This window comes from Schistocerca gregaria, chromosome 11 (genome assembly GCF_023897955.1).
Source record: "Schistocerca gregaria isolate iqSchGreg1 chromosome 11, iqSchGreg1.2, whole genome shotgun sequence".
NCBI classification, from domain to species: Eukaryota; Metazoa; Arthropoda; class Insecta; order Orthoptera; family Acrididae; genus Schistocerca; species Schistocerca gregaria.
The window spans coordinates 106381715-106408165 of NC_064930.1; the positions used below are offsets into that span (position 1 = coordinate 106381715).

The following is a 26451-nucleotide window of genomic DNA, read 5'->3' on the forward strand; positions in this document are numbered from 1 at the left end:
TGTGTGATGTCCTTAGGTTACTTAAGTTTAACTAGTTCTAAGTCCTAGGGGACTGATGACCACAGCAGTTGAGTCCCACAGTGCTCAGAGCCGTTTGAACCATTTTTTGAACTTCATTCATTTCACTCTTTGCCGTGAAGCGTTCAAATGAAGTAGTCCATTCGTGAAATACGGAAGCCTGGCGCTGTTGCCCAGTTCGCCGCTCAGCCTCGCCTACGCTCTCTTCGCCCCGCTCGTACAATAAAGCTCCGTAATACTTCACAATTTTACCAACAGGTGGCCGAACTGTGCAGTAACGTGCACGCAACGTTTTACGCTCTTACAGCGTCTGAGTTAAATAGAACATGGTCGAAGGGGACAAAGGAAAGATAAACAGATATAAAGAAGGTATTACATTTAATCTTGCTCGACATTTTCTCATGAAGCGCTCAAAAAAGTCTTTATCTGCCAAATGAAACATTATTTTGCAAAAACAGACATAATGTCTTACGGGATAACAGCAATCAGTGATTTTATAATGTTACTTAAAAACCGTCATGATTGCAATTTTTTTTATTCATACGACCGGTTTCGGTTCATTCGGAACCATCTTGATCTGATATTTCAGTTACAAGAGTGACCCGTCCAAATCCAGCAATTTTCACATGTGACGTAGCGTGTGAAAACTGCTGGATTTGGACGGGTCACTCCTGTAACTGAAATATCAGATCTGAAGATGGTTCTGAATGAACCGAAACCGGTCATATGAATAAAAAAATTGCAATCAAGACGGTTTTTAAATAACATTACGAAACATTATTTGTTGTATTCGTGGACTGAAAACTAGGGCTACCAACGAAATACAGTCCAATTTTATGTTCTTTATAAAATTAAACCCAAAATAGAATGAGTATGTTTACCACTGTTACAAAGGTCTATATACCTACGTTAAGTAATTATTCGGGACGTTCTCCTGTAGATTTTATTTTTGTTGAGAATAATAACCCTCCAGATTCAAAAATGGTTCACATGGCTCTGAGAACTAGGGTAGTTAACTGCTGGGTCATCAGTCCCCTAGAACTTAGAACTAATTAAACCTAACTAACCTAACGACATCACACACAACCATGCCCGAGGCAGGATTCGAACCTGCGACCGTAGCTGTCGCCCGGTTCCAGACTGTAGCGCCCAGAACCGCACGGCCACCCCGGTGAGCTCTCTAGATTCGAGTCGTAAACAGTCACCTGTAGTCATTGGTAAGATTTCGAGTAAAATCCCTCTTTCAGTGTCATTAACAAACCTTTTATTTTCATGTTGTCTGTGCGTGCTCACACAGCCAGCTTCTTCGTTTGTGTCTTTAATGTTCATCTGCCTGCAAGCGCTGCCAACGGTAGGCTATCCGTAGACGTGAAGTTTAATTGCACCAATAGTCACGGGTAATGATGTCAGCACTGCAGGAAGCAACTGACGCTGCCTTCCCCTCGCCCCTCACCTCCCCAACCCCTCCTAAACCTATCGTTCCCCACAAACACCGCGTGATTCGTCGACAGGCAGTAGAGGGGGGACTGAAGCGAAGGGAGGATGGGTGACGTAGCGCCGATGTAGCGGGAGAGGGAGAGGGGAAGAGAGTGAGTGAACGAACTAGAAAAAAGTGTGGAGTGTGCTATCTGTGAAGAGTTTGAAGTACCAGTTCACTGAAATTGAGTGGTTAGTTCACACTTCACTAGAGTGAAGCGTTCATTTGAACGACTCATTCACGAGCTCCCCATCACTACAGGTGAGCCGCCAGCAGTGGTGGATGTGGGGAGAGAGATGGCGGAGTTTTGAGAGCGGATGATCTGGACGTGTTTCCATCAGACACAGTACATTTGTAAGAATGGATGTCACGAACTGCTATATATATTATGACTTTTGAACACTATTAAGGTTAATACATTGTTTGTTCTGTATTAAAATCTTTCATTTGCTAACTATGCCTATCAGTAATTAGTGCCTTCAGTAGTTTGAATCTTTTATTCAGCTGGCAGTAGTGGCGCTCGCTGTACTGCAGTAGTCGAGTAACGAAGATTTTTGTGAGGTAAGTAATTTGTGAAAGGTATAGGTTAATGTTAGTCAGGGCCATTCTTTTGTAGAGATTTTTGAAAGTCTGATTGCGTTGAGCTAAAAATATTGTGTGTCAGTTTAAGCACAGTCGTGTGTAATTTTTCTAACAGGAGGTTTCAATACGCACACCACACCCGACAAAGGCATTCGCAGTCAGAAGCACAAAATGGAGCCATGCATTAACATGAAGTTCTGCTACAAATTAGGGAAAGAAGTGACAGAAATTCATCGAATACCAATGCAGGGTACAGTACTGAAGCAGGGGGTAAAATGTACAGTCGTGGACAAAACGAGCGAGACCGCTCGCCTTTTCGTTATGCCGATCCGCACAGCTTTAAAGTCAGCTACACAGCGTAACAGGCAATGCGACGAGGTGCTACCAGCATACTACGCACGGGCGTGAACTTGGAAAACTATCCGAAATTGGTCAGACTATTTTCAATCATGTGTAACACTATATTAATACTGAAACTTCCTGGCAGATTAAAACTGTGTGCCCAACCGAGACTCGAACTCGGGACCTTTGCCTATCGCGGGCAACTGCTCCAGCAACTGAGCTACCCAAGCACGACTCACGCCCGGTACTCACAGCTTTACTTCTGCCAGTACCTCGTCTCCTACCTTCCAAACTTGGCAGAAATAAAGCTGTGAGTACCGGGCGTGAGTCGTGCTTCGGTAGCTCAGACGGTAGAACACTTGCTCGCGAAAGGCAAAGGTCCCGAGATCGAGTCTTGGTCGGGCACACAGTTTCAATCTGCCAGGAAGTTTCGTATCAGTGCACACTCCGCTGCAGAGCGAAAATCTCATTCTATATTAATACTGATTAGTGTGTTAACCACAACCCCTAAATATAAGACAGAAATGAAAGAATAAACGCTAGCTAGGTCTATAGAAGAGTGTAGCGTTCCAAAGGATTGGAAAAGGGCACAGGTCATCCCCGTCTTCAAGAAGGGACGTCAGACAGATGTGCAGAACTATAGACCTATATCTCTAACGTCTATTAGTTGTAGAAGTTTGGAACACGTATTATGTTCGAGTATAATGACTTTTCTGCAGACTAGAAATCTACTCTGTAGTAATCAGCATGGGTTTCGAAAAAGACGATCGTGTGAAACCCAGCTCGCGCTATTCGTCCACGAGACTCAGAGGGCCTTAGACACGGGTTCACAGGTAGATGCCGTGTTTCTTGACTTCCGCAAGGCGTTTGACACAGTTCCCCATAGTCGTTTAATGAACAAAGTAAGAGCATATGGACCATCAGATCAATTGTGTGATTAGATTGAAGAGTTCCTAGATAACAGAACGCAGCATGTCATTCTCAGTGGAGAGAAGTCTTCCGAAGTAAGAGTGATTTCAGGTCTACCGCAGGGGAGTGTCATAGGACCGTTGCTATTCACAATATAGATAAATGACCTGGTGGATGACATCGGAAGTTCACTGAGGGTTTTTGCAGATGATGCTGTGGTGTATCGAGAGGTTGTAACAATGGAAAATTGTCCTGAAATGCAGGAGGATCTGCAGCGAATTGACGCATGGTGCAGGGAATGGCAATTGAATCTCAATGTAGAGAAGTGTAATGTGCTGCGAATACTTAGAAAGATAGATCCCTTATGATTTAGCTACAAAATAGCAGGTCAGCCACTGGTAGCAGTTAATTCCATAAATTAACTGTGAGTACGCATTAGGAGTGATTTCAAATGGAATGATCATATAAAGTTGATCGTCGGTAAAGCAGATGCCAGACTGAGATTCATTGGAAGAATCCTAAGGAAATGCAATCCGAAAACAAAGGAAGTAGGTTACAGTACGCTTGTTCGCCCACTGCTCGAATACTGCTCAGCAGTGTGGAATCCGTATCAGATGAGGTTGATAGAAGAGATAGAGAAGATCCAACGGAGAGCAGCGCGCTTCGTTACAGGATCATTTAGTTGTCGCGAAAGCGTTACGGAGATGATAGATAAACTCCAGCGGAAGACTCTGCAGGAGAGACGCTCAGTAGCTCGGTACGGGCTTTTGTTAAAGCTTCGAGAACATACCTTCACCGAAGAGTCAAGCAGAATATTGCTCCCTCCTACGTATATCTCGCGAAGAGACCGTGAGGATAAAATGAGAGAGATTAGAGCCCACACAGAGGCATACCGACAATCCTTCTTTCCACGAACAATACGAGACTCGAATAGAAGGGAGAACCGATAGAGGTACTCAAGATACCCTCCGCCACACACCGTCAGGTGGCTTGCGGAGTATGGACGTAGATGTAGATGAATTGGCATGAACTGTACCAATAAAAATGAATTTCAGCTTATCGAGATAACATAACTGTTTTAGTAAGAGTAAGTACTCCAGATCGTTACGAATTAGAAAAATATTTTGCGCATTCTTTTCCGAAATGATCTGTATCAACGTTCAGACCAGTCATACTGGTTTACCGTTGCTGACCTATCAAGAAAGTGCACAAATTTAGCAATGAGTGAAGATTCGTAACGAAATTCAGTTAAAAATCGTGGGACGAGCATGTAATGGTAGTTGTGGGGAAGGCGGATAGTCGTCTCCGGTTCGTTGGTAGAATTTTGGGAAGGTGTGGTTCATCTGTAAAGGAGACCGCTTATAAAACACTAATACGACCTATTCTCGAGTACTGCTCGAGCGTTTGGGATCCCTATCAGGTCGGATTGAGGGAGGACATAGAAGCAATTCAGAGGCGGGCTGCTACACTGGTAGGTTTGATCATCACGCTAGTGTTACGGAAATGCTTCAGGAACTCGGGTGGCAGTCTCTGGAGGAAAGGAGGCGTGCTTTTCGTGAGTCGCTACTGAGGAAATTTAGAGAACCAGCGTTTGAGGCTGACTGCAGTACAATTTTACTGCCGCCAACTTATATTTCGCGGAAAGACCACAAAGATGAGAGAGATTAGGGCTCGTACAGAGGCATATAGCAGTCATTTTTCGCTCGTTCTGTTTGGGAGTGGAACAGGGAGAGAAGATGCTAGTTGCGGTACGAGGTACCCTCCGCCACGCACCGTATGGTGGATTGCGGAGTATGTATGTAGATGCAGATGTAGACGTACAGTCGTGGACAAAGCGAGCGAGACCACTCGCCTTTTCGTTATGCTGATCCGCACAGCTTTAAATTGTGAATCTTCTGTTTTCACGAATCTTTGTTTCGACTGCAGCCACCAAGTCGTCAGTGATCACAGAAGGTCGGTCCGAGCGTTCTTCGTCACGGACGTTTTGACGGCCATTTTTAAACTCTCTAACCCATTGACGCACTTTAGCTTCACTCATTGCATTCGAGCCACAAACTTCTGTTAACTGACGATGAATTTCTGCAGCTGATAGGTTTCTCGCGGTCAAAAAACGTATCACTGACCGTATCTCACACGCGGCGGGCGATCCAATAACCGTAAACATTATAAAGTAGCACCGGCATACATGCACGTCAGCTACAGAGCTGCAACTTGCATCAGTGTGAACGGGAAGGAGGCCGGCAAGTGGCGCGGTGGCTTGCTGCGGCGTCCGCGCGAACTACGGGACTATACGCGCGAACGGCCCTTACTCAAAAAACAACCCTCGTATTTACCAAATTTTCTTCAAATGCCTGCAGCTAAAAAAGCAATTAATGACAATGCAATCGTATAAGGCCATTTGCTACTTGAATGATTAAACTGTGTTGTTGTTGTTGTTGTTGTTGTTGTTGTGGTCTTCAGTCCTGAGACTGGTTTGATGCAGCTCTCCATGCTACTCTACCCTGTGCAAGCTTCTTCATCTCCCAGTACCTACTGCGGTCTACATCCTTCTGAATCTGCTTGGTGTATTCATCTCTTGGTCTCCCTCTACGATTTTTACCCTCTACGCTGCCCTCCAATACAAAAATGGTGATCCCTTGATGCCTCAGAACATGTCCTACCAACCGATCCCTTCTTCTAGTCAAGTTATGCCACAAGCTCCTCTTCTCCCCAATTCTGCTCCAATACCTCCTCATTAGTTATGTGATCTACCCATCTAATCTTCAGCATTCTTCTGTAGCACCACATTTCGAAAGCTTCTATTCTCTTCTTGTCCAAACTATTTATCGTCCATGTTTCACTTCCATACATGGCTACACTCCATACAAATACTTTCAGAAATGACTTCCTGACACTTAAATCTATACTAGATGTTGCCAAATTTCTCTTCTTCAGAAACGCTTTCCTTGCCATGGCCAGTCTACATTTTATATCCACTCTACTTCGACCATCATCAGTTATTTTGCTCCCCAAATAGCAAAACTCCTTTACTACTTTAACTGTCTCATTCCCTAATCTAATTCCCTGAGCATCACCCGACTTAATTCGACTACATTCCATTATCCTCATTTTGCTTTTGTTGATGTTCGTCTTATATCCTCCTTTCAAAACACTATCCATTCCGTTCAACTGCTCTTCCAAGTCCTTTGCTGTCTCTGACAGAATTACAATGTCATCGGCGAACCTCAAAGTTTTTATTTCTTCACCATGGATTTTAATACCTACTCCGAATTTTTCTTTTGTTTCCTTCACTGCTTGCTCAATATACAGATTGAATAACATCGGGGAGAGGCTGTATAAAAAAAAAAAAAGCTGTAACATCTGTAAATCTCAACTCTGTAATAAATTATTGGATGAGTGACCTGGAGAAATATTTTTTTATGGTTCAATGTGCCCCACTGTCCCCTACAGTCGAAACCAAATCTGCCCTCAGCGCAGAATGTAGAGTGCACGCCCGAGGCAGTGGAAGGATTGATGGCCGGCACTGTACACGTGGGTGGAGAGCTGAATGGTTACCTGGTAGGCGCTGGCAGCCTGAAGGCGGAAGAAGACGGGCAGGAAGAGGTAGGCAGCCACAGGGGTGACCAGCCCGTAGCCCAGGTTGATGGCGATGAACTGCGCGCCGTACACGAAGTTCTCGGAGCTGACGCCGAGCAGAGTGATGGCCGACATGAAGCTGGCCATCAGCGAGAAGGCGACAGGCCCCGCCCCCAAGCTGCGGTCGCCCAGCAGGTACTCCTGCACACACACAGACCCCCGGCAGAGGCTCACAACATGGAGGTAGTCAGAGGTACAGTGCTATCAGCTGCCACAGGGTAATGGGGCGAACAAATCCCTAGATGGAGGGAGCTTCCTTTCGCTGCTCAATGGTTCAAAATGGTTCAAATGACTCTGGCCAGTATGGGACTTAACATGTACGTCTACATCTACATCTACTGAGCCGTGGCGCGGATCTCGGGCGCAAGACGCTATCGATGACTCCTCTGGTTGAGGTTGGCACTGTGTGCGATCGCGAGCGCCTCGTGTCGGAGCGGGTCCTAACGGGGGAGTGAGTGCGAGTAAGGAGAGTCTGAGACGCACTGCAGGGGAGAACGGACATTGCGGCAACATTGAGGCAACGAGAGAAGAGTTGAGCACGGCCGAGAAGGGAGCGTCGAGCGAGGCGGCAGTCAGCATCGCTTTCCGGGGGACACAGAGCTGCGGCAGTCCAGCGAGCAGACACCAGCTCCGGGAGCAGGGCTCCGGTTTGTGGTCGTATTTTGGCGCCGTACAGTTTGCTCGGTACGCATCTGCTGCTCCCTTTATGCCCCCGTGTGTTGTTCTGTCCGTATGTGCGCTGAACAGGTTACTCTCCGGCTGGAACAGTGGCTTGTGCTTTACCTTCGTGCATCCTGACTCATTTGTTTTGCTGCAGGCAGCTGTAATTTCAGAGATTTTTTTTTTCTCGTCGCGATTGTCTTTGCCCGGTGGTGCCTAGTACCCGAGAACAAGACAGCTGACGTGTGGCCTGTTGTTTTGGGTTCTGGAGCCCTGTTTGGGCAACCTAGTTATCACGCACACAAATGTGTTGCTGCCGACTGAGGTTAGTCCTAATCTTGTGGAACTGAGCTTTCAGTGACTGGCTCGTCTGGAAATTAATTAATTTAACCTTTGTGGCGTGTTTTTGCTTTAAATGGTGAATTTCTCGTCATTCATTTGTGTATGTCTCGCCGTTAATAACTGTAAGATAGCAAGGTCTAGAAGGGCTTGCGTATCGTGACTGTATATTTGGCAACAGTTTAATTTGATTTCTTGTTTATCGATCCGGTGAAAACTCATGCCAAGTTTACTAATTTCCGCCTGTGGTCCGGAAGTTGATTTGAAGGTAAATCTTTACTGGACCCAACTGTTAACTCATCTTGCGTTGAACTAATGCCATTATTAAATCGTTTCTTTTGTGCTATAAGTTGTATTACCATAGACGAGGAGACAGGGCGCATTCTGTGGTGGAGGGGTAGGCACGGTTGCCGCTTTGCGCGTGGCCTCTTTGTCGCTCGCTATCGCTTCCCGCGTCTGTACGGGCGGCGTGGGATCTGTTTGCTCGCGGTTGTATGGCCGCTACTCAGCTGTGCCTGCTCCCGCTTCAGGGGACGTTGAGTCAGTGTTACTCCTGTGTTGCTGTCGGTCGCTTACCGAAACGCCAGCCTGTTTTAGTGCGGTGGCCACTGGGACGTGACGCATGTCGGGTGATGACCTGCGGTGGGGCGGTCGTCCGCTCTGAGTGGCTTCCGTCGCTTCGACTTGGCAGTTACCTTCTGGATAAGCAGATCAAACTTGTTTATTTGCTGTGAATTCCTAAGTAGCTTGTGAGTAAAGTTGTAACTCACCTTCTCATGATTTTACACAATTCAAGCATTTTGGTAAGGCATTTTCCTATCTGTGTTTTATTTAAATGAGAATTCTTTATTGGGGTTATTCACCTGTTGAAGCTTAACATAGAAAATTGTAACTTAGCTTTCATGATTTTACTCAATTTAAGCATTCTTGTAAAGCAGTCATTTATCTACGTTTTACTGATTGGTAATTCTTTAGTGGGGTTATTGACTGGTTGAAGGTGAACATATGCTTGTAACCAAGTTTATGTTCTTCCTTAACTGAGATTTGTTAAGAGCCTTTATTGCTGGCAGATCATTAAAGCTTGGGCGCTTGTAATTGTGAATACTGTTGTCTATATTGTGGGCTACCCTTCCACAGCCAAGCTGTCCTAACTACCAGTACATCTACATACATACTCCGCAATCCACCATACGGTGCGTGGCGGAGGGTACCTCGTACCACAACTAGCATCTTCTCTCCCTGTTCCACTCCCAAACAGAACGAGGGAAAAATCACTGCCTATATGCCTCTGTACGAACCCTAATCTCTCTTACCTTTGTTGTCTTTCCGCGAAATATAAGTTGGCGGCAGTAAAATTGTACTGCAGTCAGCCTCAAACGCTGGTTCTCTAAAGTTCCTCAGTAGCGATTCACGAAAAGAACGCCTCCTTTCCTCCAGAGACTGCCACCCGAGTTCCTGAAGCATTTCCGTAACACTCGCGTGATGATCAAACCTATCAGTAACAAACCTACCAGCCCACCTCTCAATTGCTTCTATGTCCTCCCTCAATCCGACCTGATAGGGATCCCCAACGTTCGAGCAGTACTCGAGAATAGGTCGTATTAGTGTTTTATTTCACAGATGAACCACATCTTTCCAAAATTCTGCCAGTGAACCGAAGACGGACTTGGGCAATCCCAGGAGGACACTGCAACACCCCACACGTCCAGAATTGTTACAGAGTGGCTCCAGGAACACTCTTCGACCGCTGGCCACCAGTCTTCCCACACATGAACATTATTGAGCATATTTGGGAGGCCATGCAAAGTACTGTTCAGAAGAGATCTCCACCCCCTCCACTCTTACCGGTTTATGGACAGCCCTGCAGGACTCGTGGTGTCAATTCCGTCCAGCTCTACTTGAGATATTAGTCAGTTTCTTTGCTCTTCAGTGTATCAAGGAAGTTATGAAAGCAGATCGCTCTTATATATCCACTACATTAAGAGTGTAGTGGATATATGAGGGTGTTGCAGTGGTATATCAGTGGGTCGGACTGTTTCTCTTCTATGATACTTATAGTCTGTGCAGAATGAAGATACTCCATCTGCTGAATCAGCATTGCTATGCAGTTCCAGGTGTGGTGTGAGGGAGATTAGATTAGTTCATCCTAAATACAGAACATACAATGGAAAACTGGTACGTTTGAAAGGTTTGTCTTTAGTTATTAAGAAACGTCCCAACAAACTAAGTCAAGATGCTTTTATCAGTATGGATACGTGCGAGTACACAACATCTGTGAGAAACGTTTACATCTTTCTCCTCTAAAAAATGGTTCAAATGGCTCTGAGCACTATGGGACAACTTCTGAGGTCATCAGTCCCCTAGAACTCAGAACTACTTAAACCTTACTAATCTAAGCACATCACATAAATCCATGCCCGAGGCAGGATTCAAACCTGCGACCGTAGTGGTCGCGCGGTTCCAGACTGTAGCGCCTAGAACTGCTCAGCCATCCCGGCCGGCTCCTCTAAAAAGAACCGTTTAAAGCTCTGATTTATAAATAAGGAGACTGACTGTTCAAGCCTGTTTCTGTCCCAATGCTAGAATACGGAAATACATATCAGAAATCAGTAGCCGGCCGCGGTGGCCGTGCGGTTCTAGGCGTTTTAGTCCGGAACCGTTGGACTGCTACGGTCTCAGGTTCAAATCCTGCCTCGGGCATGGATGTGTGTGACGTCCTTAGGTTAGTTAGGTTTAAGTAGTTCTAAGTTCTACGGGACTGATGACCTAAGATGTTAAGTTCCATAGTGCTCAGAACCATTTGAACCAACAAATCAGTACAGGAGTTATATGGCATGGCACAAAACAGTTTTAATGGAATATTTGTCAATGGTGGGAGGGAGTGCCAAGCACAGTATCACTGTACTTCAATAGCACTGACTAACATTTGGAGACTATGCAACACAATTTTGCAAACAATTATTTTTGTATGTTTTGAATTCTACATTTATTGCACCGAAAAGCTTCTGTTGTAGGTATACCACTTTACATTGAACTCTGTTTGATCTCAGACTGATTGAGTGACCAGAATCACATCTCAATGCTCCTGCTGTCTTAAGCAAGACAGTACCACAGGTCTACTCTCGGTCCTCTGCAGCATCTAAAGCTTCCTGTCGATCACGTATGTGCATGACACTTTGATGCCTTGGGAATATGCTCTGTGATGACACTTCAGCTGTTGATTTGAACATAGAACCACCAACCACTATGAGTTGGGTTGGGGTTGGTTGGTTTGGGGGAGGAGACCAGACAGCGAGGTCATCGGTCTCCTCGGATTAGGGAAGGACGGGGAAGGAACTCGGCCGTGCCCTTTCAAAGGAACCATCCCGGCAATTGCCTGGAGCGATTTTGGGAAATTACGGAAAACCTAAATCAGAATGGCCGGACGCGGGATTTAACCGTCGTCCTCCCGAATACGAGTCCAGTGTGCTAGCCACTGCACCACCTCGCTCGGTTCATGTTGCACTAACACAGCTGCTGACGGAGACAGGAATGGCAAGATAGATTTTTTCCACTTAACTGTCAACTGCCCCTATCACTATCTGAACGAGGTCATGGTCAGCTGCTATCCCGACATCAACACGGTTGAAAATGTCTTGACAAGTTCGTGACACCCTCCATCGCTAATGCTGGAATTCAATATGGTGCTGGCCCACCCTTAGCACTTATGACAGTTTCCACACTCGCAAGCATACGTTCAGTCATGTGCTGGAAGATTTCTTTGGGAATGGCAGCCCATTCTTGACCGAGTACTGCACTGAGGACAGGTATTGACGTCGGTCGGTGAGGCCTGGCACGAATTTGGGGTTCCAAAACATCCCAAAGGTGTTCTACAGGATTCAGGTCAGGATTCTGTGCAGACCAGTCCATTACAGGGATGTTACTGTCGAGTAACCGCTCCGCCAGAGGCCGTGTATTACGAATAGGTGCCCGATCGTGTTGAAAGATGCAGTCGCCATCCCCGAATTGCTCTTGAGCAATGGGAAGCGAGGATGTGCTTAAGACATCAATGTCGGCCTGTGCTGTGATTTATTTATTTAATTTAACCATATGGCTAGGCCAACCCGTCGGGCAGACCGTTCGCCAGGTGGCGGTCTTTCAATTTGATGCCACTTCGGCAACCTGCAATCGATCAGGATGATAGGATGATGATGATGAGGACAGCACAACACTCAGTGCCTTAGCGGAGAAAATTCCCCGACCCAGCCGGGAATCGAACCCGGGCCCAGAGGATCGACAATCCGTCACGCTAACCATTCAGCCACCGGGGGGCGGACTGTGCTGTGATAGTGCCACGCAAAACAAGGGGTGCAAGCACCCTCCATGAAAAACACGACCGCAGCATAACACCACCACCTGCGAATTGAACTGTTGGCACTACAATTGCTGGCAGGCGAAGGGCATTCGCTATACCCACACCCTGCCATCGGATCGCCACATTGTGTACCGTGATTCGTCACTCCACACAACGTTTTTGCACTCTTCAGTCGTCCTATGATTACGCTCCTTACACCAAGCGAGGCGTCGTTTGGCATTTACCGGCGTGATGTGTGGCTTATGAGCAGCCGCTCAACCGTGAATTCAAAGTTTTCTCACCTCTGGCCAAACTGTCATAGTACTTGGTTTGGAATTCCTGGCCGGCCGCGGTGGTCTCGCGGTTCTAGGTGCGCAGTCCGGAACCGTGCGACTCCTACGGTCGCAGGTTCGAATCCTCCCTCGGGCATGGATGTGTGTGATGTCCTTAGGTTAATTAGGTTTAAGTAGTTCAAAGTTATAGGGGACTTATGACCACAGCTGTTAAGTCCCATAGTGCTCAGAGCCATTTGAACCATTCTTTGGAACTCCTGTCTCATGGTCTCGATAGATGTCTCCCTATTACACATTACGACCCTCTTCAACTGTCGGCAGTCTCTATCAGTCAACAGACGAGGTCGGCCTGAACGGTTTTGTGCTGTACGTGTCCCTTCACGTTTCCACTTCACTACCACATCGGAAACAGTGCACCTCGAGGTGTTCAGGAGTGTGGAAATATCGCGTACAGGTGTTTGACAACGTCCGAAGTCCGTGAAGCTCGATAAACATTACTGAGATTGTGCATCTTCGATTAGAACAGTTCGTGAGTGGTTTCAAAATTTTCGGAGCGGCCATATGGGCACAAGTGATTCGAAACGTTCCGGACGCCCTGTGGAGGTTACGACTCCAGAAATCATTCATAAAATTCGTGATATGGTGATGGATGACAGAAGAGTTGAGGTGCGTGAGATTCCTAGTGCTGTGGGCATCTCGAATGAACGGGTACATAATATTTTGGATAAACATTTGGACACGAGAAAGCTATCCGCAAGATGGGTTCCGCGATTGCTCACGTTTGACCAAAAACGGAATCGTGTGAAGTGTCGCAAGGATGGCTTGCAGCTGTTCAGGAAGAATCCGCAGGACTTTAAGCGTCGCTCCACACACTCTTCAATCGTCCACTGTTTACGCTCCTTACATCAAGCGAGGCGTCGTTTGTCATTCACTGACGTGATGTGTGTCTTATGAGCAGCCGCTCGATCATGAGATCCAAGTTTTCTCGCCTCCCACCTAACTGTCTTAGTACTTGCAGTGGATCCTGATCCAGTTTGGAATTCCTGTGTGATGGTCTGGATAGATGTCTGCCTATTACACATTACGACCCTCTTCAACTGTCGGCAGTCTCTGTCAGTCAACAGACGAGGTCGGCCTGTACGCTTTTGTGCTGTACATGTGCCTTCACGTTTCCACTTCACTATCACACAAGAAACAGTGCACCTCGGGATGTTTAGGAGCGTGGAAGTCTCGCGTACAGACGTACGACACAAGTGACACCCAATCACCTGACCACGTTCGAACTCCGTGAATTCCGCGGAGCGCCCCATTCTGCTCTCTCGCGATGTTTAGTGACTGCTGAGATCGCTGATATGGAGTACCTGGCAGTAGGTGGCAGCACAATGCACCTAATATGAAAAACCTATGTTTTGGAGGTGTTCAAATGGTTCAAATGGCTCTGAGCACTATGGGACTTAACTTCTGAGGTCATCAGTCCCCTAGAACTTGGAACTACTTAAGCCTAGCTAACCTAAGGACATCACACACATCCATGCCCGAGGCAGGATTCGAACCTGTGACCGTAGCGGTCGCGCGGTTCCAGACTGAAGCGCCTAGAACTACTCGGCCACTGCGGCCGTCTTTTTGGGCGGGGGGGGGGGGGGGGGGGGGGAAATCCGGATACTTTTGATCACATAGTTTATATTGAGTAAAACACACTCTTTGAAATTTTGAAGGAAACAGGAATAAAGTGCAAAGAGCGAATGTTAGGTCATTAGTTGCGTGTTACAGACTGATAGTCCGCCCCCAGTAGCTGAATAGGTCAGCGTGACGGATTGTCGATCCTCTGGGCCCGGGTTCGATTCCCGGCTGGGTCGAAGAATTTATTCCGTCGAGGGACTGGGTGTTTTGCTGTCATCATCATCATCGTCCTATGATCCTCATCGAATGCAGGGCGCCGATGTGGCGTCAAACTGAAAGATCGACACCCGGCGAGCGGTCTGCCCGACGGCGGCTCCTAGCCATACGATTAAATAGAACAGACTGGTACATAATTTGAACGATTTTAATGATTAGCTTTAGCACAATTAACATATTTGTTTCTGAGACCTGTGCATGAAAAACACTTACAAAAGAGCCTTTTTTTTTAGAGGCCAAAGTTTTTTTAAAAAAAGTAAGCTCGCCTACGGGACAGAAGGATTTTTCCAGGGGAAGGGGATCTGAATTACATTTAAAAGCTGCTTTGCTACGTGTCAGACCTTTATGTTATTGGGCAAATGATAAAAACCTTTTGGAATTCCTTTCTGATCCACTAAAAGCTTTAATAATGGGCAATGAAGATGCATTTTTTCTACTGTTTTTTTTTTTTTTTTTCATGGGTCAGTTGGATAATAAGTCACTTTACATTCACACCACAAATTAATTTGTAGATGTGGCTACGGCATGCATTTTAGAGCCCTTGTTCATAGGACTGTTTTTCGTGTTTTAGATCCCTGAACGTTTCAGTGGAGTTCTGATTCACCATATTTGTCCCATAGGACATGCCTTTTGAATCATCCCGTAGCTGTAGTTAAAGTGCATAACTCTTTGAAGACATGCCTACAAGATAGCTGTGGATGAACACCATATATTGCTCTTACTGCTCGTTCTGCATAATCATTACCTTCTAAGTGAAGAGTTAATCAGAAATTATCCCATAAGAGTGGAAATGTGCAGAATATATTAGTAAGTTGATTCGTTTGTTTACAAGACTATAAATTAAACGAAGATCAAAAGTAGCTGACCTTAATTATCTGATCTCTTCAGAAATGTGTTTTTTGCGAGGTCAAGTTATTTCGGATATGTAGACCCAACAATTTGGACGGTTTTATTCCGTTTACTCATTCCCGTTCACGTGCTACATCAATTGTCCGCATGACTATTTGTTGTACAAAAATTAATATACTGTGTTTTCTAAAAATTTAGGGAGTGCAGATTTTCAGAGAACCGTTTCATACTTGTTTTAAAATATTTGTTAACAAAAATGGGGTATTTACGACCTATATAGAAGCTGGAGTGCAGCAAGACGTCAAAGACACTGAAGAGACGAAATGGTTGAGAAGGAAGAATGTTGCAGCTTATCCATAATGTTTCCCAATTTTACATTGAATGAGCAGCTAAGCAATGAGGATTGCAGATCAGGTAAAAAAAATTGCAGACGACACTTTACAGGTAATTCTGTCAGACGCGGCAAAGGACATGGGGAGCGCAGTTTAACACAATTTGTCGTCTTGAGAAGAGGTTAAGATGAACGCCGACAAAAGTACACTTAGGGTAATCGAATGTAGTCAGATTAAATGAGGAGATACTGAGGGAGTTCAGACTAGGAAATGAGACACTAGAAGCAGTTGAATGACAGTAAGGAGTAGAGAGAAAGAAAAAGAAAAAAGAGAATTGGAGATTTCGAAGTGTCTTCGTTGATCCATTATAGATCGTGGGACGACAGCTGACTTGAACTTCTTGATGCAATAATTTACCAACAGGCGAATCTATTGTACACATTTATTTTATTTTATTAACTTCTATCTGCTACCAGTTTTGGCATTACATTCAGGCCGCATTGCATCAATCCACTCAGGACATGTGGGGTTGTCATACATAAAGGTCCTAATAAAGTGTCTACGATGACCAAGTGTTTGATGATTTTGTAGTACGATTGCATTGGTTTACTTCGGGAATGCAATTGGGTTTTACAACAAACTCTTTTATGCTTTTTATCGTTAATATTGCGGCAGCTGTTTGTCGTACCACACATTATACGACCTAGACCACACATAAGTAACTATCTATTCTGACATGGTTGTCACCTTTTCTTGTAATTTTATTTTATTGTTATTTATATTATTTAATTTTTACTAAAAAAATCTTCCACTGTTCCACTGGACATACGAATGTATGCAGCACATCTGATGTGTTGCATGGCCTATTACAACTGTGTGTTACGGTTTTATGAATAATAGCGTACACATATGTTGATATATCATGCGTTATTTGAGTAAAACTATTAACAACAGCATGACATAGGCAGAAACATATGTGCCCCAATGTTACATATAGTTTCAATGATATACAATATATCTCTTTGAGCCACTTCCATAGTCAATATACCTGTCAATTGTTTACGTATGTTCTCTATTTTTTATAATAGTACATTTATTCTACTCATTGTACAGGGGCCTGAAGATGGCATCAATGTAATGCCGAAACTGGTAGCACATAGAAGTTCATAAAATAAAATAAATTTCTACAATATATACAGCTGAAACTTCCTGGCAGATTAAAACTGTGTGCCAAACCGAGACTCGAACACGGGACCTTTGCCTTTCGCGGACAAGTGCTCTACTAACTGAGCTACCCAAGCACGACTCACGCCCCGTCCTCACAGCTTTACTTCTGCCACTTTTAATCTGCCAGGAAATTTCATATCAGCGCACACTCCGCTGCAGAGTGAAGATCTCATTCTGGCAACATTCCCCAGGCTGTGGCTAAGCCATGTCTCCGCAGTATCCTTTCTTTCAGGAGTGCTAGTTCTGCAAAGTTCGCAGGGTGGTAGAGCACTTGCCCTCGAAAAGCAAACGTCCCGAGTTCGAGTCTCGGTCTGGCACACAGTTTTAATCTGCCAGGAAGTTTCAAGAAGAATGTCTACTTTCACGTACTTCAAACAGGCAGCCCATAAGTGCATCAAGAATGAAGTTGAAAGTAAAACTTGATTCTGTGTTTGATTGCCCCATATACCTTCAAAACATAGAAAAATGTGGAAATATTATAATTGACTTGGAGATACTGACTGAACTTATCAGTTCACATACACGATGTAAGGAGTGTTGTGGTATTCTATCTTTGGATGAGAACAGAAATATTCACAAGGGTTTTGTGCGTCAGCTAGTTTTAGAATGTGCTAAGGGCAAATATACTGCGGCGACAATGACGTCTAGCTTAGGTCCAACGAAGATATATGACAATAATATACGCCTTTTATATGGACTCAGATCAACAGGTAAAGGTATGCGGGCAGGAAAGATTTTCTGTGCACTTTTAGATGTTCCTCAGCCTCCCATGCGATTTTCAGTTGTAATAAAGTCATTGGTTCAGCTGTCAGTGAGGTGTGTAACTTGTCAATGGAATAAGCAGCTCAGCAAGCGATAAATGAAAACACCGAAGATAATTCCACACGCATAACAGCTTGTTTTGATGGTTCGTGGCGGAAACGAGGGTACATGTCTCTCAATGGCATCGTTTCTGTCACATCTTTTGACAGTAGAAAAGTTTTAGATGTGGAAGTGATGAGCAAATTTTGCTTTGTTTGTCAAAGTGACCCAGGAGCAAAACATATCCATGAAAAAAATTATGGTGGACCAAGCATATACTGTATTCAAACATTATGAATCACCTCGAAGGGAACGATCTATTGATACTTAATCATCACGGTTTCAGAAAACGTCGTTCTTGTGCAGCGCAGCTAGCTCTTTATTCGCACGAATTAATGGCCGCAATCGACAGGGGATCTCAAGTTGATTCCGTATTTCTAGATTTCCGGAAAGCTTTTGACACCGTTCCTCACAAGCGACTTCTAATCAAGCTGCGGGCCTATGGGGTATCGTCTCAGTTGCGCGACTGGATTCGTGATTTCCAGTCAGGAAGGTCGCAGTTCATAGTAATAGACGGCAAATCGTCGAGTAAAACTGAAGTGAAATCAGGTGTTCCCCAGGGAAGCGTCCTGGGACCTCTGCTGTTCCTGATCTATATAAATGACATGGCTGACAATCTGAGCAGTTCTCTTAAGTTGTTCGCAGATGATGCTCTAATTTACCGTCTAGTAAGGTCATCCAAAGACCAGTATCAGTTGCAAAGCGATTTAGAAAAGATTGCTGTATGGTGTCGCAGGTGGCAGTTGACGCTAAATAACGAAAAGTGTGAGGTGATCCACAGGAGTTGCAAAAGAAATCCTTTGGAATTCGATTACTCGATAAATAGTACAATTCTCGAGGCTGTCAATTCAACTAAGTACCTGGGTGCTGAAATTACGAACAACTTCGGTTGGAAAGACCACATAGATAATATTGTGGGGAAGGCGAGCCAATGGTTGCGTTTCATTGGCAGGACACTTAGAAGATGCAACAAGTCGCGGCGAGATCTATTTACGAAATTTCAGTCACCAACTTTCTCTTCTGAATGCGAAAATATTTTGTTGAGCCCAACCTACATAGCTAGGAAGGATCATCAAAATAAAATAAGACAAATCAGAGCTCGAACAGAAAGGTTTAGGTGTTCGTTTTTCCCGCGCGCTGTTCGGGAGTGGAGTGGTAGAGAGATAGTATGATTGTGGTTCGATGAACCCTCTGCCAAGCACTTAAATGTGAATTGCAGAGTTATCATGTAGATCTAGTAGTGGCGGTATGGAGGTGGCTGGAGTACAAAAAATATTTCAGCGCTCTGTCAGAGCAAGAGATGTCATGTACACGAGATATCTCGTTGATGGCGACATTAAAGCCTTCGCAAAAATCTGTGAAGAGAAGCCATATGGCTCTGACATTCAGATTGCAAAACTAGAATGCATAGGACGCGTTCAGAAAAGACTTGGCTCAAGGCTGAGAAGGCTTCTCAAGAAAAATGCAGGACATAAATTTAAAGATGGAAAATAAAAGTTAGAGGAAAAGGACGTCTTACAAATTGTGAAACAGACATGCTGCAAGTTTACTATGGGGTAGCCATAAGAAGAAACTGTAATGATTTGGACAATATGAAAAGCTGTATGGGCAATATTTTTCCATAAATTATCAAGTGATGAAGACACACAACACAGCCTTTGCCCAAACGGTCCTGAAACTTGGTGAAAATATAATCAGGCATTACGTTCTGGTGAAAATCATAAACACAAACACTCTTTAGCTCTAGCAGTTATGAGTGCAATAAAACCGATATTTAGGGACTTGGCTAGTACTGATCTACTCAAGAAGTGCTTACATGCAAAAACTCAAAATTTGTATGAAAGTTCGAACTCTGTAATTTGGAATCACCTACCGAAAACGGTCTTTGTACACTACGAAACTTTAAAATTTGGCGTATTAGGCGCTGTTTTGTGTTTTAACGGTGGAACATCATGAAAAATTGAGGTACTGGAGAGACTAGGAGTAAATGCAGGTGCAAACACTAGACTGGCGTTGCGTCATATCGATTTTTCAAAATTTCGTAAAGCGGACATAGCTGCTCTCAACTGCACAAAAGAAGAGATAAAAAGAAGAGCCAAGAATAAAAGGGAGGATGCTTACAATTCATATTATGCTGAATACGGCGCAGGAAAATATTAACTGCATGTATTGTAACAAAAATTTGTAAATAATATATAAATAAAACTTTAAACCACGTTTTCCGAAAACTACACTGTTTATCCTGTAGGTACCATTGTTTCCTGAATGGTTTGTCACAGAACGTTGTAATTTTCTGCAGTTCAAAGACAACAAATGAACAAACACATGGACATTTGGCATTTATTTAGAGGTAGGCCAAAAATAATTATACATTTTATAAAAACAACGACACCAAATGTTTGAAAAAATGTCAAAGGGTCTCTACAAATCCGATGTGCCTGAATTTGCACTACATTAAAGCAATTATTACTGAAAATATGCATACCAAGTATCAAAGTTCTATGTTTAATAGTTTGTTCAGAAACGGTACCTGCATACCTCAGAAATTTGCATTGCCGGCATCTACATCTACATTTATACTCCGCAAGCCACCCAACGGTGTGTGGCGGAGGGCGCTTTACGTGCCACTGTCATTACCTCCCTTTCCTGTTCCAGTCGCGTACGGTTCGCGGGAAGAACGACTGCCAGAAAGCCTCCGTGCGCGCTCGAATCTCTCTAATTTCACATTCGTGATCTCCTCGGGAGGTATAAGTAGGGGGAAGCAATATATTCGATATCTCATCCAGAAACGCACCCTCTCGAAACCTGGACAGCAAGCTGCACCGCGATGCAGAGCGCCTCTCTTGCAGAGTCTGCCACTCGAGTTTGCTAAACATCTCCGTAACGCTATCACCCTTACCAAATAACCCTGTGAAGTAGTGAAGGCAGCAGAAGATCAAGTAGGTAAAAAGACGTGGGCTGGTAGAAATCCTTGGATGACAGAAGAAATATTGAATTTAATTGACGAAAGGAGAAAATATAAAAATGCAGTAAATGAAGCAGGCAAAAAGGAATACAAACGTCTCAAAAATGAGATCGACAAGAAGTGCAAAATGGCTAAGCAGGGATGGCTAGAGGACAAATGTAAGGATGTAGAGCCTTATCTCATTAGGGGTAAGATACATACTGCCTACAGGAAAATTTAAGAGACCTTTGGAGAAAAGAAAGCCACTTGTATGCATATCAAGAGCTTAGATGGAATCCCAGTTCTAAGCAAAGAAGGGAAAGCAGAAAGGTGGAAGGAGTATATAGAGAGTCTGTACAAGGGCGATGTACTTGAGGACAATATTACGGAAATGGAAGAGAATGTAGATGAAGACGGAATGGGAGATACGACACTGCGTGGAGAGTTTGACAGAGCACTTAAAGACCTGAGTCGAAACAAGCCCCTGGAGTAGACAACGTTCCATTGGAACTACTGACGGCCTCGGGAGAGCCAGTCCTTACAAAACTCTACCATCTGGTGAGCAAGATGTATGAGACAGGCGAAATACCCTCAGACTTCAAGAAGAATATAATAATTCCAATCCCAAAGAAAGCAGGTGTTGACAGATGTGAAAATTACCGAACTATCAGTTTTATAAGTCACAGCTGCAAAATACTAACCCGAATTGTTTACAGACGTATGGAAAAAACTAGTAGAAGCCGACCTCGGGGAAGATCAGTTTGGATTCCGTAGAAATGTTGGAACACGTGAGGCAATACTGACCCTAAGACTTATCTTAGAAGCTAGATTAAGGAAGGGCAAACCTACGTTTCTAGAATTTGTAGACTTAGAGAAAGCCTTTGACAATGTTGACTGGAATACTCTCTTTCAAATTCTAAAGGTGGCAGGGGTAAAATACAGGGAGCGAAAGGCTATTTACAATTTGTACAGAAACCAGATGGCAGTTATAAGAGTCGAGGGGTATGAAAGGGAAGCAGTGGTTGGGAAGGGAGTGAGACAGGGTGGTAGCCTCTCCCCGATGTTATTCAATTTATATATTGAGCAAGCAGTAAAGGAAACAACATTTGGAGTTAATCCATGGAGAAGAAATAAAAACTTTGAGGTTCACCGGTGACATTGTAATTCTGTCAGAGACAGCAAAGGACTTGGTAGAGCAGTTGTACGAAATGGACAATGTCTTGAGTAGGAGGGTATAAGATGAACATCAACAAAAGCAAAACGAGGATAATGAAATGTAGTCGAATTAGGTCGGGTGATGCTGAGGGAATTAGATTAGGAAATGAGGCACTTAAGGTAGTTTAGGTATTTGGGGAGAAAAATAACTGATGATGGTCGAAGTAGACAGGATATAAAATGTAGACTGGCAATGGGAAGGAAAGCGTTTCTGAAGAAGAAAAATTTGTTAACATCGAGTATAGATTTAAATGTACGGAAGTCGTTTCTGAAAGTATTTGTATGGAGTGTAGCCATTTATGGAAGTGAAACGTGGACGATAAATAGTTTGGACAAGAAGAGAATAGAAGCTTTTGAAATGTGGTGCTGCAGAAGAATGCTGAAGATTAGATGGGTAGATCATGTAACTAATGAGATGGTATTAAATACAATTGGGGAGAAGAGGATTTTGCGGCACAACTTGACTAGAAGAAGGGACCGGTTGGTAGGACATGTTCTGAGGCATCAAGAGATCACAAATTTAGCACTGGAGGGCAGCGTGGAGTGTAAAAATCGTAGAGGGAGTCCGAGAGACGAATACACTAAGCAGATTCAGAAGGATGTAGGTTGCAGTAGGTACTGGGAGATGAAGAAGCTTGCACAGGATAGAGTAGCATGGAGAGCTGCATCAAAGCAGTCTCAGTACTGAAAACCACAACAACAACAACAACTTATCATAGAAACGACCGAAGCACAAATTTTCGCAGCACCACGCGAATTTTGTGAAAGCAACCGTCTTGCAGGCGCACGGTTTCTTCATGAGCGATACCTGGAAACACAATTCTTTTGCATTAAAAACAGAATTCTCCTTCATCCGCTAATTTCGATGCGAACCATGCGTATCTAATCGTCCTTTCAATACAGGTGCGATGAATCGATGTAGGATTAGCGAAGGTAATTTTATCGAATCTTCCCTAGAAGCGATCTCTCTATTGTCTTTCATCAAGTCGGGAGCACTCTGAATAATTTTCGTGAAGATTTTCACCTGTCGGTAAAAATAAACATCGCAGGGCTGGCAATAAGGACTGCACTTTGGTGGGACAACTTTTCGGGTGAAGGTGATCGCTTTGCCGGCCCAGGTGGCCGAGCTGTTCTAGGCGCTACATACTGGAACTGCGCGACCGCTACGGTTGCAGGTTTGAATCCTGCCTCGGGCATGGATGTGCGTCATGTCCTTAGGTTAGCTAGGCTTAAATAGTTCTAAGTTCTAGGGGACTGAAACTTCCTGGCAGATTAAAACTGTGTGCCGGACCGAGACTCGAACTCGCGACCTTTGCCTTTCGCGGGCAAGTGCTCTACCATCTGAGCTACCCAAGCATGACTCACGCCCCGTCCTCACTGCTTTACTTCTGCCAGTATTTCGTCTCCTACCTTCCAAACTTTACAGAAGCTGTCCTGCGAACCTTGCACAACTAGCACTCCTGAAAGAAAGCTGTGAGGACGGGGCGTGAGTCGTGCTTGGGTAGTTCAGTTGGTAGAGCACTTGCCCGCGAAAGGCAAAGGTCCCGAGTTCGAGTCTCGTTCCGGAACGCAGTTTTAATCTGCCAGGAAGTTTCATATCAGCGCACACTCCGCTACAGAGTGAAAATCTCATTCTAGGGGACTGATGACCTCAGAAGTCCCACTGTGCTCAGAGCCATTTGAACTCTTTTTTATAGTTATCCTTTCATCAGTGAATAGATGATTGTATAAAGATGAATCTTTTTGCTCTTCCCACGAATCGATAATGTACAAAAAAAAATCTATCCCACGTACGGAAGAATTGCAGAACGCAAAAATTGTTCGTATATCAGTTTCGTAAACTTCCCGGATTTCGCGCAGGACACGATTACATTTCTGTATTTCCCAGTTAATTCGTCTACTCGTTTTTGAACGTTAGGACCAAGTTTTCCGGACGGTTCTTACATACATAAAAAAAATGTGAGCAGTATTCGAACACGGTACCTCCAACGCGGTAGCCGTGAACTTTTACCGCTGCCCTATACTGACTTGGTCGGAATATATGTAACGTTACGGGTCCACAAAGCGGACAATGAACTTCAAAATCGATTTCCTCAAAAACCAAGGCCCGTCGCTAAAAAACCGCGTAGCCAGGTACTCAGGGTAAGTACCTCTACAACATATTTGAAGCGCACCAAAATCCGTGATTTACAGTATGGAGGGTTCCCTTGTCAGTAGCAGAGAAGCAGAGAGAGCGCGTTATTTATGAAATGTCCCTCGTATGTATTGTTCAGAAAGGCCCTGGTGTACGGACGAAAACAATAAGCTGTGTGGCTGGATTGAAGAGTTTTTAGCAAACAGAACACAGCATGTTGTTATCAATGGAGAGACGTCTACAGACGTTACAGTAACAATCCAGAGGTTACTGTAACGTCTGTAGACGTCTCTCCATTGATAACAACAGGCTGTGTTCTGTTTGCTAAAAACTCTTCAATAACAATGGTTATGGGACCATTGCTTTTCACAATATATATAAATGACCTAGTAAATAGTGTCGGAAGTTTCGTGCGGCTTTTCGCGGATGATGCTGTAGTATACAGAGAAGTTGCAGCATTAGAAAATTGTAGCGAAATGCAGGAAGATCTGCAGTGGTTAGGCACTTGGTGCAGGGAGTTGCAACTGACCCTTAACATAGACTAATGTAATGTATTGCGAATACATAGAAAGAAGGATCCTTTATTCTATTATTATATGATAACGGAAAAAACACTGGTAGCAGTTACTTCCGTAAAATATCTGGTAGTGTGTGTGCGGAACGATTTGAAGTGGAATGACCGTATAAAATTAATTGTTGGTAAGGCGGGTACCAGGTTGAGATTCATTTGGAGGGTCCTTAGAAAATGTAGTCCATCGATAAAGGAGGTGGCTTACAAAACACTCGTTCGACCTATACTCGAGTATTGTTCATCAGTGTGGGATCCGTACCAGATCGGGTTGACAGAGGAGATAGAGAAGATCCAAAGAAGAGCGGCGCCTTTCGTCACAGGGTTATTTGTTAAGCGTGATAGCGTTACGGAGATGTTTAGCAAACTCGAGTGGCAGACTCTGCAAGAGAGGCGCTCTGCATCGTGGTGTAGCTTGCTCGCCAGGTTTCGAGAGGGTGCGTTTCTGGATGAGGTATCGAATATATTGCTTCCCCCAACTTATACCTCCCGAGGAGATCACGAATGTAAAATTAGACAGATGCGAGCGCGCACGGAGGCTTTCCGGCAGTCGTTCTTCCCGCGAACCGTACGCGACTGGAACAGAAAAGGGTGTTAATGACAGTGGCACGTAAAGTGCCCTCCGCCACACACCGTTGTGTGGCTTGCGGAGTATAAATGTAGATGTAGATGTAGTAATAGGAACGGGCGCCGTCTAGTGAATATGGCGCGTGGGAGTAGGCCATCCCATCGTACTCAGTCCAAGGTTTCCTTCACTCTGCTTGCAACACGCCGTTTGGCACCGCCAGGGAGCTGAAAGACTGTCACCTCGCTAAGTGCGCGATTTAAATCGAGCAACTGCACTTTGTAGCATTCAGCATCCGTCCCCGGACCCGGCCGCGGCAACTCACTGCAGCCACACCGACTGGGACGTCTCTTGCCATTCAACTCAAAATCATTGTCTCTGAATCGTCGAAAACAATCTCTGCACTTTCGGACTTGGCATGGCCTCCACACGCTTCGACTGCACTTTGTAGATCATAAGAATAAACCTGCAGTAAACAAACACAAACCCGATGACTGGTCAGCAGCCATAGCACACGTACGGGGATCACTCCAAAAGAAATGCCCACTATTTTTTCTTTAAATCGATGTTTTATTGTACCTGTTTGAAAGTTTTACAGTGTGTAGACACATCCTTTAGGAACAATAGTTTCATTTCTCCACATAATCTCCATCCCTCTCAACTGCCTTACGCTATCTTGGAACCAGCGCCTGTATACCCGCACGGTAAAATTTTGAACCGACCTGTTGGAGCCACTGTTTGGCAGCGCGTACAAGGGAGTCATCATCTTCAAACCTTGTTCCATGAAGTCCTACAGTGTTCCTTTAGGAACAACATTTTCATTTCTCCACATAATTTCCATCCCTCTCAACTGCCTTACGCCATCTTGGGACCAGCGCCTGTATACCCGCACGGTAAAATTCTGGACCAACCTGTTGGAGCCACTGTTTGGCAGCGCGCACAAGGGAGTCATCATCTTCAAACCTTGTTCCACGGAGAGAGTTTTTCAGTTTCCCAAAGAGATGATGGTCACGTGGAGCCAGGTCAGGACTGTAAGGCGGGTGTTTCAGTGTTGTCCATCCGAGTTTTGTGATCGCTTCCACGGTTTTTCAACTGACATATGGCCGTGCAATGCCGTGCAACAGCAAAGCATCCTGCTTTTGCCGATGTGGTCGAACACGAGTCTGTCGAGCTTGAAGTTTCTTCAGTGTCGTCACATATGCATCAGAATTTATGGTGGTTCCACTTGGCACGATGCCCACAAGCGAGAGTCCTTCGGAATCGAAAAACAC

The 26451-nt window shown here is 44.6% G+C and overlaps 1 protein-coding gene across 2 annotated transcripts in view; it reads right to left on the bottom strand.

Moving 5' to 3' along the window:
- The window catches only part of LOC126295354 (putative sodium-dependent multivitamin transporter), a 308018-nt gene that overhangs the window by 76090 nt on the left and 205477 nt on the right, over window positions 1-26451 (bottom strand). For both annotated transcript variants that reach the window (XM_049987826.1, XM_049987825.1), the window contains exon 3: window positions 6884-7105. In XM_049987826.1, coding sequence (XP_049843783.1) covers window positions 6884-7105 — 222 coding nt within the window. The remainder of the gene's footprint in view (window positions 1-6883; window positions 7106-26451) is intronic.